This window comes from Lepidochelys kempii, chromosome 4 (genome assembly GCF_965140265.1).
Source record: "Lepidochelys kempii isolate rLepKem1 chromosome 4, rLepKem1.hap2, whole genome shotgun sequence".
Classification (NCBI taxonomy): Eukaryota; Metazoa; Chordata; order Testudines; family Cheloniidae; genus Lepidochelys; species Lepidochelys kempii.
The window spans coordinates 133,094,780-133,109,223 of NC_133259.1; the positions used below are offsets into that span (position 1 = coordinate 133,094,780).

The 14,444-nt window shown below is 44.8% G+C and overlaps 1 protein-coding gene across 3 annotated transcripts in view; it reads right to left on the reverse strand.

The window, feature by feature from the left end:
* The window catches only part of SMOX (spermine oxidase), a 111,519-nt gene that overhangs the window by 29,248 nt on the left and 67,827 nt on the right, over nucleotides 1-14,444 (reverse strand). For 2 of the 3 annotated variants that reach the window (XM_073342924.1, XM_073342926.1), the window contains exons 2-3: nucleotides 14,009-14,243; nucleotides 5,312-5,538 (exon numbers count right to left, since the gene is read on the reverse strand). In XM_073342924.1, coding sequence (XP_073199025.1) covers nucleotides 5,312-5,538; nucleotides 14,009-14,216 — 435 coding nt within the window. In that variant the 5' untranslated portion in view covers nucleotides 14,217-14,243. Of the gene's footprint in view, nucleotides 1-5,311; nucleotides 5,539-6,450; nucleotides 6,528-14,008; nucleotides 14,244-14,444 lie in introns of those variants that run through there. The other variant, XM_073342925.1, reaches the window with a different exon arrangement.

The following is a 14,444-nucleotide window of genomic DNA, read 5'->3' on the forward strand; positions in this document are numbered from 1 at the left end:
TGTTAAAGAATTGGGAAAAGATAGTGACTGTAGTAGTCTATGTTTACCTTTATCTTGTTAGATACTAACAATGTAACCAGACGGCTCCTGTCTGCCACTATGTTTCATTGATTCAAAGATCAAAAGGGAATATTAACATTTAGATGAACTGTGAATGTGGTAATATCATTGTCCTCATTTCTCTTTGAAGTATTTAATAAACTACTTGTAAATGGCAGGAGATAGGCAGTTGCCTTATGCTGATCTATGTAGCTGATTATTCGTGATGCTGAGGAAACAGGAGTTCTACTTCAAAGCCACAATGCTTCACCTATTATTCACCTGCTGTCAAGAGGCTGCAAGAGAATTATAAAAGGAACTCTTAGGCCCTGATCCTGTTATCTCATATCTGCTTAAGCTTCTTCAGGGGAAGTTTGAGTAGCAAGACTGAGGTCCCAGTCAGGATCACCCAGATATTGGACCTTGGGCTATAACCTATGGAACTTATGCTGAGAGAACCTTTTGCAATTCTAAAGCTCACCATCTCTATTATGAAACTGACCTAAGAACTCTATTCATACCAGTACGTATAATGATATTTTAACCTACACTCTGTTTTCTTTTTAAATAAATCTTAGTTTAGTTCATAAGAATTGGCTGTAAGTGTGTATTTGGATAAGATCTAAAATATTCATTGACCTGGTGGGCAATGTGTCTGATCCTTTGGGATTGGTAGAACTTTTTACACGGTGAATAAGATTTTCAGTAATCCTCATTAGATTTGATTTGGCTGTCTGGGTGGGAGCCCAAGACTGGATTGTTTTAAGGGAATTGAGTTTGGTGCTTCTGGGTAATCAGTAAGGTATTCAGAGGGGTAGCCATGTTAGTCTGTATCAGCAAAAACAGAGAGAAGTCCTTGTGGCATCTTAGAGACTAACAAATTTATTTGGGCATAAGCTTTCATTCTCAAGCATTCTTAAAACTACAATACCCACCTGGGAAAGTGAAGAAACAGACTGACAGAGCAGAAGGGTACCCAAAAGTCACCTACTACAGGACAGGCCCAACAAAGAAATTAACAGAATGCCACTAGCCATCACCTACAGCCCCCAACTAAAACCTCTCCAGCGCATCATCAAGGATCTACAACCTATCCTGGAGGACAATCCCTCACTCTGACAGACCTTGGGAGACAGCCAGTCCTCGCTTACAGACAGCCTCCCAACCTGAAGCAAATACTCACCAGCAGCTACATACCACACAACAGAAACGCTAACCCACGAACCAATCCCTGCAACAAACCCAGTTGCCAACTCTGTCCGCATATCTATTCAAGGGACACCATCATAGGACCTAACCACATCAGCCACACCATCAGGGGCTCGTTCACCTGCACATCTACCAATGTGATATATGCCATCATGTGCCAGCAATGCCCCTCTGCCATGTACATTGGCCAAACCGGACAGGCTCTACTTAAAAGAATAAATGGACACAAATCAGACATCAAGAATTGTAATATTCAAAAACCAGTAGGAGAGCACTTCAATCTCCCTGGACACTCAATAACAGACTTAAAAGTGCCATTCTTCAACAAAAAAACTTAAAAAACAGACTCCAATGAGAAACTGCAGAACTGGAATTAATTTGCAAACTTGACACCATCAAATTAAGCCTGAATAAAGACTGGGAGTGGCTGGGTGACTACAAAAACTTAATTTCCCTCTTTTGATATTCACCCCTTCTTCTCAACTGTTGAGAATGGGCTACATCCATCCTGACTGAATTGGCCTTGTTAGTATTGACCCCCCACTTGGTAAGGCAACTCCCATCTTTTCATGTGCTGTATATTTATACCTGCCTACTGTATTTTCCACTCCATGCATCTGATGAAGTGGGTTATAGCCCACGAAAGCTTATGCCCAAATAAATGTGTTAGTCTCTAAGGTGCCACAAGGACTCCTCGTTGTTTTTTCAGTAAGGTATTGTAGAAGCTGTTTTGTTGCTGGCTGGTAAAGCTAAGTATTAGAATAACCACCAGTTTTGGGAATCGTCTTCCCTATTCTTGCAGTTTTCCCTGATTAAGCAATCTCAGTGTGGCCCCCCTGAAACTCTGATCACAGTGGGGGACTTTCAGGGCTCAGAAAGTGGCCTGGAGATCACCCTGTGTGGGAAAGGTATGTCAGGACCCAGGAGATGACCCTGAGGGAAAGCTAAATATGCCACGTGAATCCAGTTTTCAGATTTGCCTTATTTGCCACCGATTTAGTGCAGTGGTTATTTGCTCAGAGTGGTTTTAGGGATGTTGTAAAATGTCCCAACATACAATCCCACCAACGAATAAAGACAAGATACAAACTGAAGCAGGCTGCCCACTTTTCATTCCCCCTCCCCTTTAATTATAAATGTGGCACAAGAACCTGCAAATCATCCAGAGCATTAAAACCATATGGAACCAACACAACCAAAAATATAAAAGCTACAAGTAATGCAACATGCTAACTCAGTCTGTGTGTAAAGAGAAACACATTCTTGTCTGTGCGTTATGCAAAAGTAAAGGGTCCTGAAGCCACACACACATACTACACACTTTCCTATTTACTTCATCCATCAGCAAGTGTGTTTGCACATATGGTTCCTTTTGCAATTTAGGTTTTCAAGAGTTCATAATAACTTCTGTTATTTTTGTTCCCAAAAATAGAGAGAGAGGAGAAACACAGGACTCGCCATAGCCGACCAGTACAATCATCCACCTAATCCAGCATCCACCTTTGAGAGCAGCCAGCACCAGAAGCTTCAAAGATGAGTGTGAACTCTCCCATTATGGGCAATAATGGTGCAACACGGGTATGGAGAAAGTTACTTCTTAGTCCCAGACAACTGAGGATTGATTTATGTCTTAAAGTAAGAGTGCTGAGATCCCTTATAAATTTTTATCCCAGCACATGTAATAGCAGATGTGTTTACTACCCATATAAATGTCAAATCCTTTTCTGACTCTTAGCTCTTGGCCACAAGGTTATCTTGTGGTAGTAACAAGCTATTTATGCCTTGCATAAAAAAAAGATCAACTTGAAGTTTGTTGCTTTCTAATTTTGCTGGCAGGCCCCTTGTTCTTGTATTATGGGAAAGGATAACCCCAAGTGCAAAACTGACTTTTCTTCAGCATTCACTTTGTATCCCTCTGTAAACTTGTATTAGTCTTCTCTGTAAACTGTAAAAAGAAAAGGAGGACTTGTGGCACCTTAGAGGCTAACAAATTTATTTGAGCATACGCTTTCGTGAGCTACAGCTCACTTCATCACGAAAGCTTATGCTCAAATAAATTTGTTAGTCTCTAAGGTGCCACAAGTCCTCCTGTTCTTTTTGCGAATACAGACTAACACGGCTGCTACCCTAAACCTCTCACCTCTTTTTGTTCGCTTTTCACAACAGGTCATTCTAGGCCTCTAGTGATTTTCATTCCCCTTTGCTATACACTTACTATATTTCTATATCTTTGAGATAGGATGATCAGAACTGAAACCAGTATACAGAGCAATGTCATTCATTGCAGCAATATATAATGTCATTGCAATGAATGACAATATACAATGTCATTCATTGCAGCATTTCCAGTGTTATTCCCTCTCTCTCTTTTTTGAACCGGACCAGCATTTTATTTTTTGATCACTGCTGCACTCTGAACTGAGGTTTCCCCTGAGCTCATCTCTTTTTTCTGAGGGGCTACTGTTAATTTTAGAACCTAGTAATAAGTAAAAGCAGCTCAATCTATTCCTGCCAAAGTGTACCACCCTGCACTTGTCCAAGTGGGATTTCATCTGCCGCTGTGTTGCCCAAATGCCTATTTTAACTAGACCCCTTGGATGTTCCCCACAATCCTCTCTATTAACCCAATTAATTACAGGCTATGTATTCATTAGCCCTAGTCATGGCACAATGCTAAACTTCTATGTTGAAAATCAGCATTTCCACTCTGTCTCTGATCCATGATAGCACTTTACCTCTCCCCCCCATGACTATTGTTTCCTTAATGGCCTCTGGTGAAGGATTTTACCAATGTCGGTTTGAATATCCATGTGCATATTTTTAAATATATATTATACGATGTCCAGCTGATCCCAGAGTGTGACATTATAAAAAAAGATTTATCCAAACAAGTGTTGGGGAAGTTCAGATCCAGTTGCAAACTTTGAGGGCTCTACAAATGGTTACAACTTGGCAAGGATGATTCCCCACCCTCCACCCCCATTTTATGTAACCCACTCTGAGAGCATTTTGATTGGGGAAATTTTATATTGGCCTGTCACCCAAATATAATTAGAAATAGAGGAAACAAATCAGGAGAATACTTAGAGTGAAACCTGGCAAGCTGTTTTAGCATTGTTTAAGTCTAAGTCTTGGTATTATAAAAGTACAAAAGTAATGCCATTTTACATCTGTTCAACCATTAATTAAGTATCAGGGACCACATTCACCCTGAGCAGAAGCAGGCATCACTCCACTAGAATCAATGGAATGGTACCCATTTACACCAAAGTGAGACTGAACCTACCTATCTAGGAAACCGAAGATCACTTTTTCCTTGGGTATTTGCTTAGGACACGTTTCATTACTGAACCTGTATTTCCACTTTTATTCCGCCATTTTCTATTTATTAATGTTTTTAGTGCTTTCATTTCTATTTTTCCTTGGTCTGGAGTCTCTATCATGAGCTTAGGCACTGTTTTACATAGATCTTTGGAGAAAACCATTTAAGATAGAGGAATGAACATTACAAGTAGCTTCCAAACCATAAAAATGAAAGCTCTCTCCAAAAGAGAAATGACATTTAACCCTTGTAACATTTGTCACAGCACCTGTGATGAAATCGAGCTTGTAATTCATATCAGGATGAATGTCATAACTTACACAGCATAGTGTAGTAGTTATAATGTCAATAATAATGTCTCACTGCCACATCTTTTAGTTGAGACTTCCTAAGTTATTATGTTCTGCCTCATTTGGGCCCCTTCCTTATTATTAGCTAAGTGGCAAGTCTACAGCTATTGATTAAATTATCCCACAATATTTGCTAGAAGGGATCAGAACTAATGATAAGGCAGGACAGAAGGGGCATTCTTCTAGGGTGTGATTTGGTTCCAGGAGCTCCGTCACATTAACCGGTGACGGAATTAAGCAGAAAGCACCATATTGGTTTTAAAAAATCCAAAACTTATTTTAAGTAGAGAAACTGAAGGCATTAAAAATTTTTTTCTACTGTCTCAGCACTGACAAGTGTCTAGTGGTTTTCAGACCAATGTACAACTGGAAGGGACTGCTAAATACCAACCTCGTTGTATAAATCACTGAATTCTTCAACCACATCTTTCGGAATCCTCTGCCCATTGTTGGTAAGGTGATAAGCCACCCCATTCTTGGAGTAAAGACTGATACGGCCAACGCTTCTCTCACCATCAGTAGTCTCTTCAAGTAAGCCATTGTCTTCTGCTAGATGATAGACTGGGTTTCCATTTGAACCATGGATCCACGTAGCTCCCAGTTCAAAAGTGGCGTTCTCTAGGGGGGAACAATCCAATTAGACCAATACGATGAACTCGTTTAAAAAGAGATGTTGTATGTCACACCCCAGTCTACACATGAAGAGCAGTAAATAAAGCACAAATAGAACATTTACCCAATGATGCCACATCACCAAAAAAACAACACTGAAGAATTGAAGAAAGAAAAGGAGTACTAGTGGCACCTTAGAGACTAACCAATTTATTTGAGCATGAGCTTTCGTGAGCTACAGCTCACTGCATCGGAAGCTTATGCTCAAATAAATTGGTTAGTCTCTAAGGTGCCACTAGTACTCCTTTTCTTTTTGCGAATACAGACTAACACGGCTGTTACTCTGAAACCTGAAGAATTGAAGAAGTGCTTTCACTTAAGGACAGGTTTAAGTGTCATACTAATGTTTGTTTATCCTAGGTCTCTGCACAACAAGTGTCATACAGTGCTACAAAAGGGGATCAATCACAAGAAGGGTGCTCCCTAAAGAGATTCCAAGGTATGCAGCAGCAATGGTCTCTAATAGTTCAAGAACAATGCAGAAGCCCTAACTCCAGGTCCTAATCCATGATTGTCACTAGCTCAACAGGTGCCACTTAGCCTCTCTACTTCATCCTTCCCACCTATAAAATAGGAATACTATTCGTTTACCTACCACAAGGATGCTAGAAGGACCTCTGTACAGTGCTTTATATCTTCAAAAGAGCTATGTGAGTATTTTATATATCCTGGTATCGGATTCTGAGCAGTGTAACAGCAGAATTCAATGGTGTCTGTCCTACGAACATCATTAGAATTTAGTGCACCAGAGGGTGTATTGATCTCTCTTGCTCAGAAAGTGTGAGGGGTTAGGGGACGAAAAGAGGAGTTGGCTATCTGTACTGTACAACTGCAAACAGAATATAAATGAATACTTACATAAATATTGAAGAAGTGGTAGGGAAAGAATAAGAGCATCGGTAGGCCACCCAAAGCCTTCAAACATCAAATTTAGTCTGAGGGAAGGGGAGGGAAGGTGATTGTTATTCAAGTACAGAGCAAAAAAGCATCTGTTCCACTAAAGCAGACGAATTCAGGAAAGACTGAGACTGTCCTGTAATGGCAGCCTGAGGCTGCTTACTTTAGCATGCAGGAAAGCTTTCTTCTGCAATTAAAAATGTGTGTTGTTTACCAAAAGGACTCAAGCTACCTGCATATCCATAAGGTAAAATTAGATCATATTTTATTATTTGTGCCTTTGAAAGATTTCTTTAAAAAGATGCACTGTCACATTAAAAAATATCATTTATTTTTCACTACCTGTGCTGTTTGTTTGCTTTTTGCATTTCTCAGTTTGGACAATGCAAACTGATTGGTCAGTTACACGGTTCTCTATAGTCTAGGTCTCATCAGTTTTGCCCTCAGACTCTCACGTATTAGCCCAATTCTGTAAAATTTAAGCTGATAACAACACAGGGGGATATTTATTAGGTTAAAAAGAAACACTATTTCTAGAGGATTTTATCTTAATTTATGGGATTATTTCTTATTACAGTTAGGGTTTGTAAAAGCTCACTTGTACAAAAACAAAAGTTTGCACTAAATTTGACCCAACACTGTCCCTTTAATATCATGGTCAACCCCATGCAATGCAGCATGTCCTGCAGTTTCCGTGGACATTTTATTAGGAATTAGCAGGTTAGCTACTAGCCTAGATGTTTTCACTCTCAATAACTTCCTACTGAAGAAGATAAGAATCGTGCAATTGATTACACCAGGGGTTCTCAAACATCACTGCACCGCAACACCCTCCTGACAACAAAAATTACTACACAACTCCAGGACAGGGAACTGAAGCCTGAGCTCGCCCGAGCCCCACTGTCCCAGGTGGGGTTCAGGGGCAAAGCCAAAGCCCAGCCCCACTGCCCCGAGTAGGAGGGCCAAAGTGCAGCCCAAGGGCTTCAGCCCCGGGCAAGGGGCCTGTAACCTGAGCTCCACCACTGCACCAGGCGGTGGGGGTAGGGCTTTGGCCCCGGGTGGTGGGGCTTGGGTTTCAGCTTCAGCCCCAGGCCCTAGCAAGTCTAATGCCAGCCCTGGTGACCCCATTAAAATGGGGTCACGACCAGTGGTGAGCTAGAACAGGTTGTTAAATTTAGAAGTCCTTTTAGAACCGGTTGTTCCACGAGGGACAACCAGTTCTAAAAGGGCTTCTAAATTTAACTGGCCAAAAGTGGCGCCTTAGGCACCGACTCCATAGGTGCTCCAGGCCTGGAGCACTCAAGGTGAAAATTTGGTGGGTGGCAGCTCCCCGCCCCACCCCCAGCTCACCTCCGCTCCACCTCCGCCTCCTCCTCTGAATTCGCCTCCCCACTCTACTTCTCCGCCCCCCCAGGCTTCCCGCGAATCAGCTGGCTTCCTGCTCAGGCCCAGGGATGCACAGGTGAGCTGGGGCAGGGGGGTGCGAGGGGGGCCGCCCACGCAGCAGCAGGTAACCTGGGGGGGGGCCCCCCGCAGGGGAACCACTCCCCGCCCCAGCTCACCTCCACCTCCCTGGGCCTGAGCGGGAAGCCGCTGCCTGCTTCTCAGCCTGCCCCAGCTTCCCACTGAACAGTTGATTCGTGGGAAGCCGGGGGGGGGTGCGGAGAAGCAGAGCGGAGTGGTGCTTTCAGGGGAGGAGGCACAGGCGGAGCGGAGGTGATCTGGGGCCAGGCGCAGGGTGGGGAGCTGCCAGTGGATGCTCTGCATCCACCAATTTTCCCAGTGGGTGCTCCAGCCCCAGAGCACCGAGGGAGTCGGCGTCTAAGGTGCCACTTTTGATGTGATCAGTGGGGGAGCAGCCGCTCCCCTCCTAGCTACGCTCCCCTGCCCCTAGGAACCAGAGGGACCCGCTGGATGCTTCCTGGGAGCTGCCCCAGGTAAGCACCTCCGGGACTCCTCACCTCGCCCCCTGGCAGGTACCTCTGGCTCTTAGGGGTGGGGTGGGCACCCACTATGATGGCCTACAAGACCCTCCTGCCCGGTTCTGGGGGCAGTCAGGGGACAGGGGAGGGGGGTGGATGGGGCAGGAGTCCAGGGGGGGCAGGTATCAGGGAACGCTGGGAGGCTGGATGGGACAGGAATCCCGGGCGGTGGGGGTGGGCAACGACCCCCTCGTGGGGTGAGGAGGGAACCCGTTGTTAAGATTTTGGCAGCTCATCACTGGTCGTGACCCACTTTGGGGTCCCCACCCACAGTTTGAGAACCGCTGGATTACACCATCACATAGTGCTTAACATGTAAATTCAGTCATAACGCCATTCCAAAAAAAAAAAGGAGTACTTGTGGCACCTTAGAGTTAGTCTCTAAGGTGCCACAAGTCCTCCTTTTCTTTTTGCGAATACAGACTAACACGGCTGCTACTCTGAAAAATGCCATTCCAAGTATGCTAACATTTACAGTGGGTTCACTGTTAGAAGTGATGCTATCAAGTTGTACAAATGAGTCACTATTTCAAAGCAAACCCCCAGACATTTGGTTTTCCAAGCCAAGAACAATTTCAAAAGGAAATAAAGTGCCAGTGGAAGTTATCCGTCAAGGCTCTGAATGTGCAAAGACTTACATGGGCACATAAAGCATGTGCTCAAGTCTTTGCAAAATCAGGGCCTAAATGTGTTAATATTTAAGGCATTGCAACTTCTGAACATACCCATAGAGCATGCAGTCTGGTGGAAATGATTCAGACCAGCAGTCAATGGTACAGTGCTCATAAATATTTCAGGTTTGAAGTGACAGTGATCTTATTACCTGGGATCTTCATACAATCCATAGCATACAAGATTATTAGCAGGAATAGTATATAAAACATGTAGGTCAGTCTGTGGTCCCCATTCCACTAGTATGAATTGGCATTAATACTGACTTCCAAATAGAATCTTGCTCTTTTTCTTTCAATCATCAGCATTTTTTAAAGTAGCACAAAATACTAGCATATTCTTCTTTATTTTTACCAAATTTTACTGTCACAGCACAAACAAAAAAGGAAAAGCCATTTCCTTTCATTTTCTCCTGTGAGGAGGCGTTGTGAGGAATGTAATTAAATACCGTACAGGGAAACTAAAAATAGTCTAGCTCACCTGTATATTTAGAAACTCATTAACTGACATTACTCAAAGCAGATAAGCCAGTTATTTCCTGAAGTAAGTGGCATGATAAATTCTTTAGAAGTGTGAAGTTAATCATATTCTTTTACACAGATAATTTTACACAGTTAATTATATTCTTTTACACAGATACTCCATTTAGTTCCAGGGCCCTTCAGGGCTTGAAAAATCAAGTAGTTCCAATACCAATCTCATTTGAATAAGGCCTTGTCTACACTACAGGGAAAAACCGATCTAAGCTACACAATTTGAGTTACGTGACTAGCATAACTCAAGTCGCTGTGTAGCTTATACCTACTTACTGCGGGGTCCATACTATGGGATGTTGACAGGAAACGCTCTCCCTTACTCAATTCCCCTTACTCTTCTCGATCTGGTGGAGTACAGGAGTTGACGGGAGAGCGATCTGCAGTTGATTTAGCAGGTCTTCACTAGACCTGCTAAATCAACTGCCGATGCACTGATGGCCGAGCGTCGATCCCCTGGTAAGTGTAGACAAGTCCTTAGTAAGCGAATAGTATACAGTCCTCATAAAATAGGTCTGCTGCTCCCATTAACATACATATTTAGCTATAATATGTATTTCCCATGCACCACTGTGATGCAGCACCTGACTGTTACTATGTGTATATCAGACCAATGCAGAAGCCATATATATATAATCAAAGCAGAACACTCCACCTCTTCTTTGTTATTGCCCTGAGTGGAATTCTGAAAAACTTGTCTATGTTGAGTTGCAACTAACTCCATGAGTGGTCTCATTGGAACTGCAGCTACTAAGTAAGGGTATCTGAATTTAGACCTTAAGTAACTGTCTTCAAGGGTATGTCTTCACTGCAGATTACCTGAGTTATCAGCACCCGGATCTATGCACACAGCTTAGCCTAGCCCAGGTGCGAGCAAACACACTGCAAAGCCTGTGTCCTAACTGGTGCTATGCTCCCCTGCATGTGTCACTAGGACTTCAGGGGGCATATCCCATGAGTTTTTGTGCTGCAGAAAGCTGAGCTGCTCTGATTCTTTCCCAATGGACTTATGGAAAAACTTGTCTGTGCTTCAGAGAACATGAGGGGAATTGTGGGAAGGCACTGGAGGACTATCAGCAATTGAATGGTTTAGCTTGCATCCTCATTGTCAAATGGGTGGGCTACCCGCTCAAGTGAAAGTGGTACCCAAGTTCTAGCCTACACCTCCAGTCAGGCCAGCTAGCCCAGGTTTAAAGAACTACCAACCTCGGATGAGAGGGCTTTGTGTGTGGACACGAGGGGGGTTAGGGGCAACACTAAAGAAAACACTGAGTTACCTCTGCAGTGAAGACATACCCCAAGGAAGAGATCACTAGGCCACGCCTGCGCTTTGTCACTGAGGAGGAGGGGCTGCGTATAAAGGCCTTGCAAGCTGACCTAATAGGAGGAAAACTTGAGCTACTCCTGATCACCAGTAGCAAAGAATTCAACAGCCAAGAACCCTCCACCAGGAACAATATGCCCTCAAATACAGAGGGCCAGATCACCAGCTGGTACACACAGGCATGACTCCAGTGAAGTCAAACCTAAACCAGTTTATACCAGCTAAGGATGTGGCTTTGAATATTTAAACCATGAGGAATGTTTTCAAAGAGACTGGAGATCCGGAGATGAAAGGCCCTCTGAGCCAGAATCTGGCAGCCTTGCTCCTGTACAGAAGCAAAGGGGATACTCACAGGTGCATCTACATTAGACAAGAAGGTACATTCTGTGCTACCAGTAGGTAAATGAACCTCGTGGGTCTTATGGAATCACCTCCCTAATGCCAACTAACTTGTTTAATTTTTGACCAGGTTCTCTGTATTCATTAACTTGGGCCTCTAGCTGGTCTTTTCACTTTATTTAGCCCGGCCTTACGTCACTTACTGTATTTTACTCTATAAACTCACCACAGTAAATAAACATGAGTGCCTGTGACCTTTCAGAAGGGAAATGAATGAAAAGGCTATTTGACAAATCTAAACTCTGGAGTCTGAATAGGGCACTTCAAATGCTGGCGAGACTTGGCACAGAGATTAGAATGGGAAATGTGTCATTTACTCCCTGTGCGCTGTGTCCAAGATATCCTTGATCATGCATGTGAGTGGAGGGGAGTGTTAAAGGTCTGGAATATTAAAGGGCCAATATTTTCCCTGTGGAATTTTTTGTACTGTACTAATATAGGGCCTAATTTTGCCTTCCCTGTTCACTATGTTACTCTGTAGCCTTGCCTTCTCTAGGAAGAAAGGGGTGTTCTTGCCTCATGTTAGCTAACACATGGTAACTAACATAAGGAAAAATCCTAGTGAAGACAGGCAATTTGGAGCCTAAGGTTTACCTCAACTAGCTAATACACCTTATACTCCTGGGGGCATTTTGCACCAAAAAATTAAAAATTCTGCGCAAGATATTTTAAAATTCTGCAAATTTTATTTGTTGAATAAATGTGGAGGCTCCAGCATGGCATTGGGAAGCACAGGCCACTGGTTGCACGAAGGTGGGAGACCATCCTGCAGCACCCCCACCCCTGGGAAACGGACTCATCAGTGAGGCTGCACCCAACCCTGACACAGCATGAGGACTGGACCTGCCCCAGGAACACCACCCCCCTCCATGCCAGTTGCACCAGGTGTGGACAGGCAGGATCCAAGTGTGGAGGGGCTTAGTGTGGGGGGATCCAGGTGTGGATTGAGAGGGTTCTGTGTGGGACAATCAGGGTGCAGGAGGCTCAGTGGGGGGATCTGGATGCACAGGGCCTTGTTGGGGGTTTTTGGGCACAATGGTAATGGGACTCTGCAGGGGGGTCCAGGTGAAGGTGGTTGGGGCTCAGCCGGTGGGGGGGTCTGTGTGTGTGGGGGATAGAGCTAGGCAGGGGGTCTGGGTTTAGGGAACTCAGTGGGGGGTCCAGTTGTTCGGGGGTGGGGCTCAGTGGGGTGGGAATCCAGGTGCAACTGATTGGGGCTCAGTGCGGTGGGGATCTAGATGCGGTGGCTCATCGGGATGGTTCAGGTGCAGGGCAAGTGGGGCTTATCAGGGAGGTTCTGAACGCAGGGGGTGAGGATCGACGGGAGGATCTGGGTATGAGGGGGTCCAGATGCATGGAGGTTGGGTGGATGGGGGAGCAGCAGCTGTACAGGGATCCCTCCCCCTGCAGCTGAAGAGCAATGGGTACAGGAAGTGGTGGGGTGTAGTTTACAGAGCTTCCTGCAGCTGGGGGAGGGTCTGACCCAGCCCCAGATGCTGTGCAGGGGAAGAGGAAGTTTTCTCCTATGGCATCCAACCTTTGCTCTTGGCTAAGAACATTCAGTAATCTGCTGACCACAGAACGTAGGTATCTTGGGGTACACATACACTGCAGCTGGGAGTGAATCACCCAGGCCGAGCAGACAGACACGCTACCTCTGCCTGAGCTAGAACACTAAAAATAGCAGTGTGGACATTGCGGCACGAGCTAGTCACCTGAGGGCAAGGCTACCTGACCCCCTGGCTTGGCACTCAGGTGGCTAGCCTGGGCTGCCGTCCAAGCCACACCATCCATGCTGCTACTTTTAGCATGCTAGCTGGAGTAGAGCTAGTGCATGTCCGTCTACCTGGGCTGGGATGAGATCAGATTAGAATTCGTATTCCTATCCCACGTTAGCTAATTCATGGTGAGTAATGTGAAGCAAATGCCTAATGAAGACAGGGCAGTTGGTAGTGTTAATGTTACTCCTGTCGGGGAATTCTGTGCCACTCTGCACGCGCAGAATGTATGTCCCCCGCAGATTTCTTTGCCTCCCTGTATTAAAATGACTTTCTGACGGGGCAGCAAAGGGAAGCCACAGAAGCGGTCATGCAACTCTCCCCAGCAGTATGTTTCAGGTGCCCAGGGCAGCCAGCAGAGAGGTAAATCACTGTGGGGTAAGGGGTGGGACTGGGGAAGACCCGGCTCCCTACCCTGTGCCAGGCTCAGCTGCTAGTCCTGGCTGGTCTGGGGAGGATGGGACTTCCTAGTTCACACATTCAAGTTACTGGAGAAAAATACCCTTCCCCACCCTCAGCCACGCTGAACTCTGTTTATAAAGCCAATTGATCACCAACACCTTCACTTCACAATAATACTTTACACTTCTGCAGAGCTTTTCATCTAAAGCTCTGAGTGCTTGGGAAGCTCTGTGCCCCACACATGAACAATAACCCATTACACCCAGAAGCCGGGTAATTGCACGCTAAAATACCCATTTGCAGGTGCAAATGACCAGGAAATAGCTTAAAGAGGATATCTAACAAATTAACCCTCGTAATAATACAAAATCTTGCCGGAAGTGTGAGACGAGAGAGTCTGATACAACGGTACAAAAACATTTTCCTTACCAAGTCTGACGCTTTGCACTCTGCCTCCAATTCTGTCAGATGCCTCAAGGATTGTTACATCCGTGAAACCGTTTTCCAGGAGAGATTTTGTAGCTGACAGGCCCGCAAGGCCAGCACCAATAACTACTATTCGAGGCTGTCGTTTTCTCCGTAGGCCACTACTAAGAGGATCATCAGTGCTGTCTGAAGATGTTTCACAACTTTGCATGCCGTCCAAGCTCTCCTTCTAAGGAATCTAAGGAAAAGCAAACAAACAGGTTCAAGGAACTAAGCCAACAACTCTCCACGCTTCACGAAGATTTCTTCTCTCAGCACAGAAGCAAATTTGGGGGTGCCTCTAGATATATGACTAGCAGAAAAGAAAGTCAACCTATGAACTAGAACAAGTCCTTTCAAATGGGAACCACAGAAAGGGCAACAAAGATCAGCCTGGAAT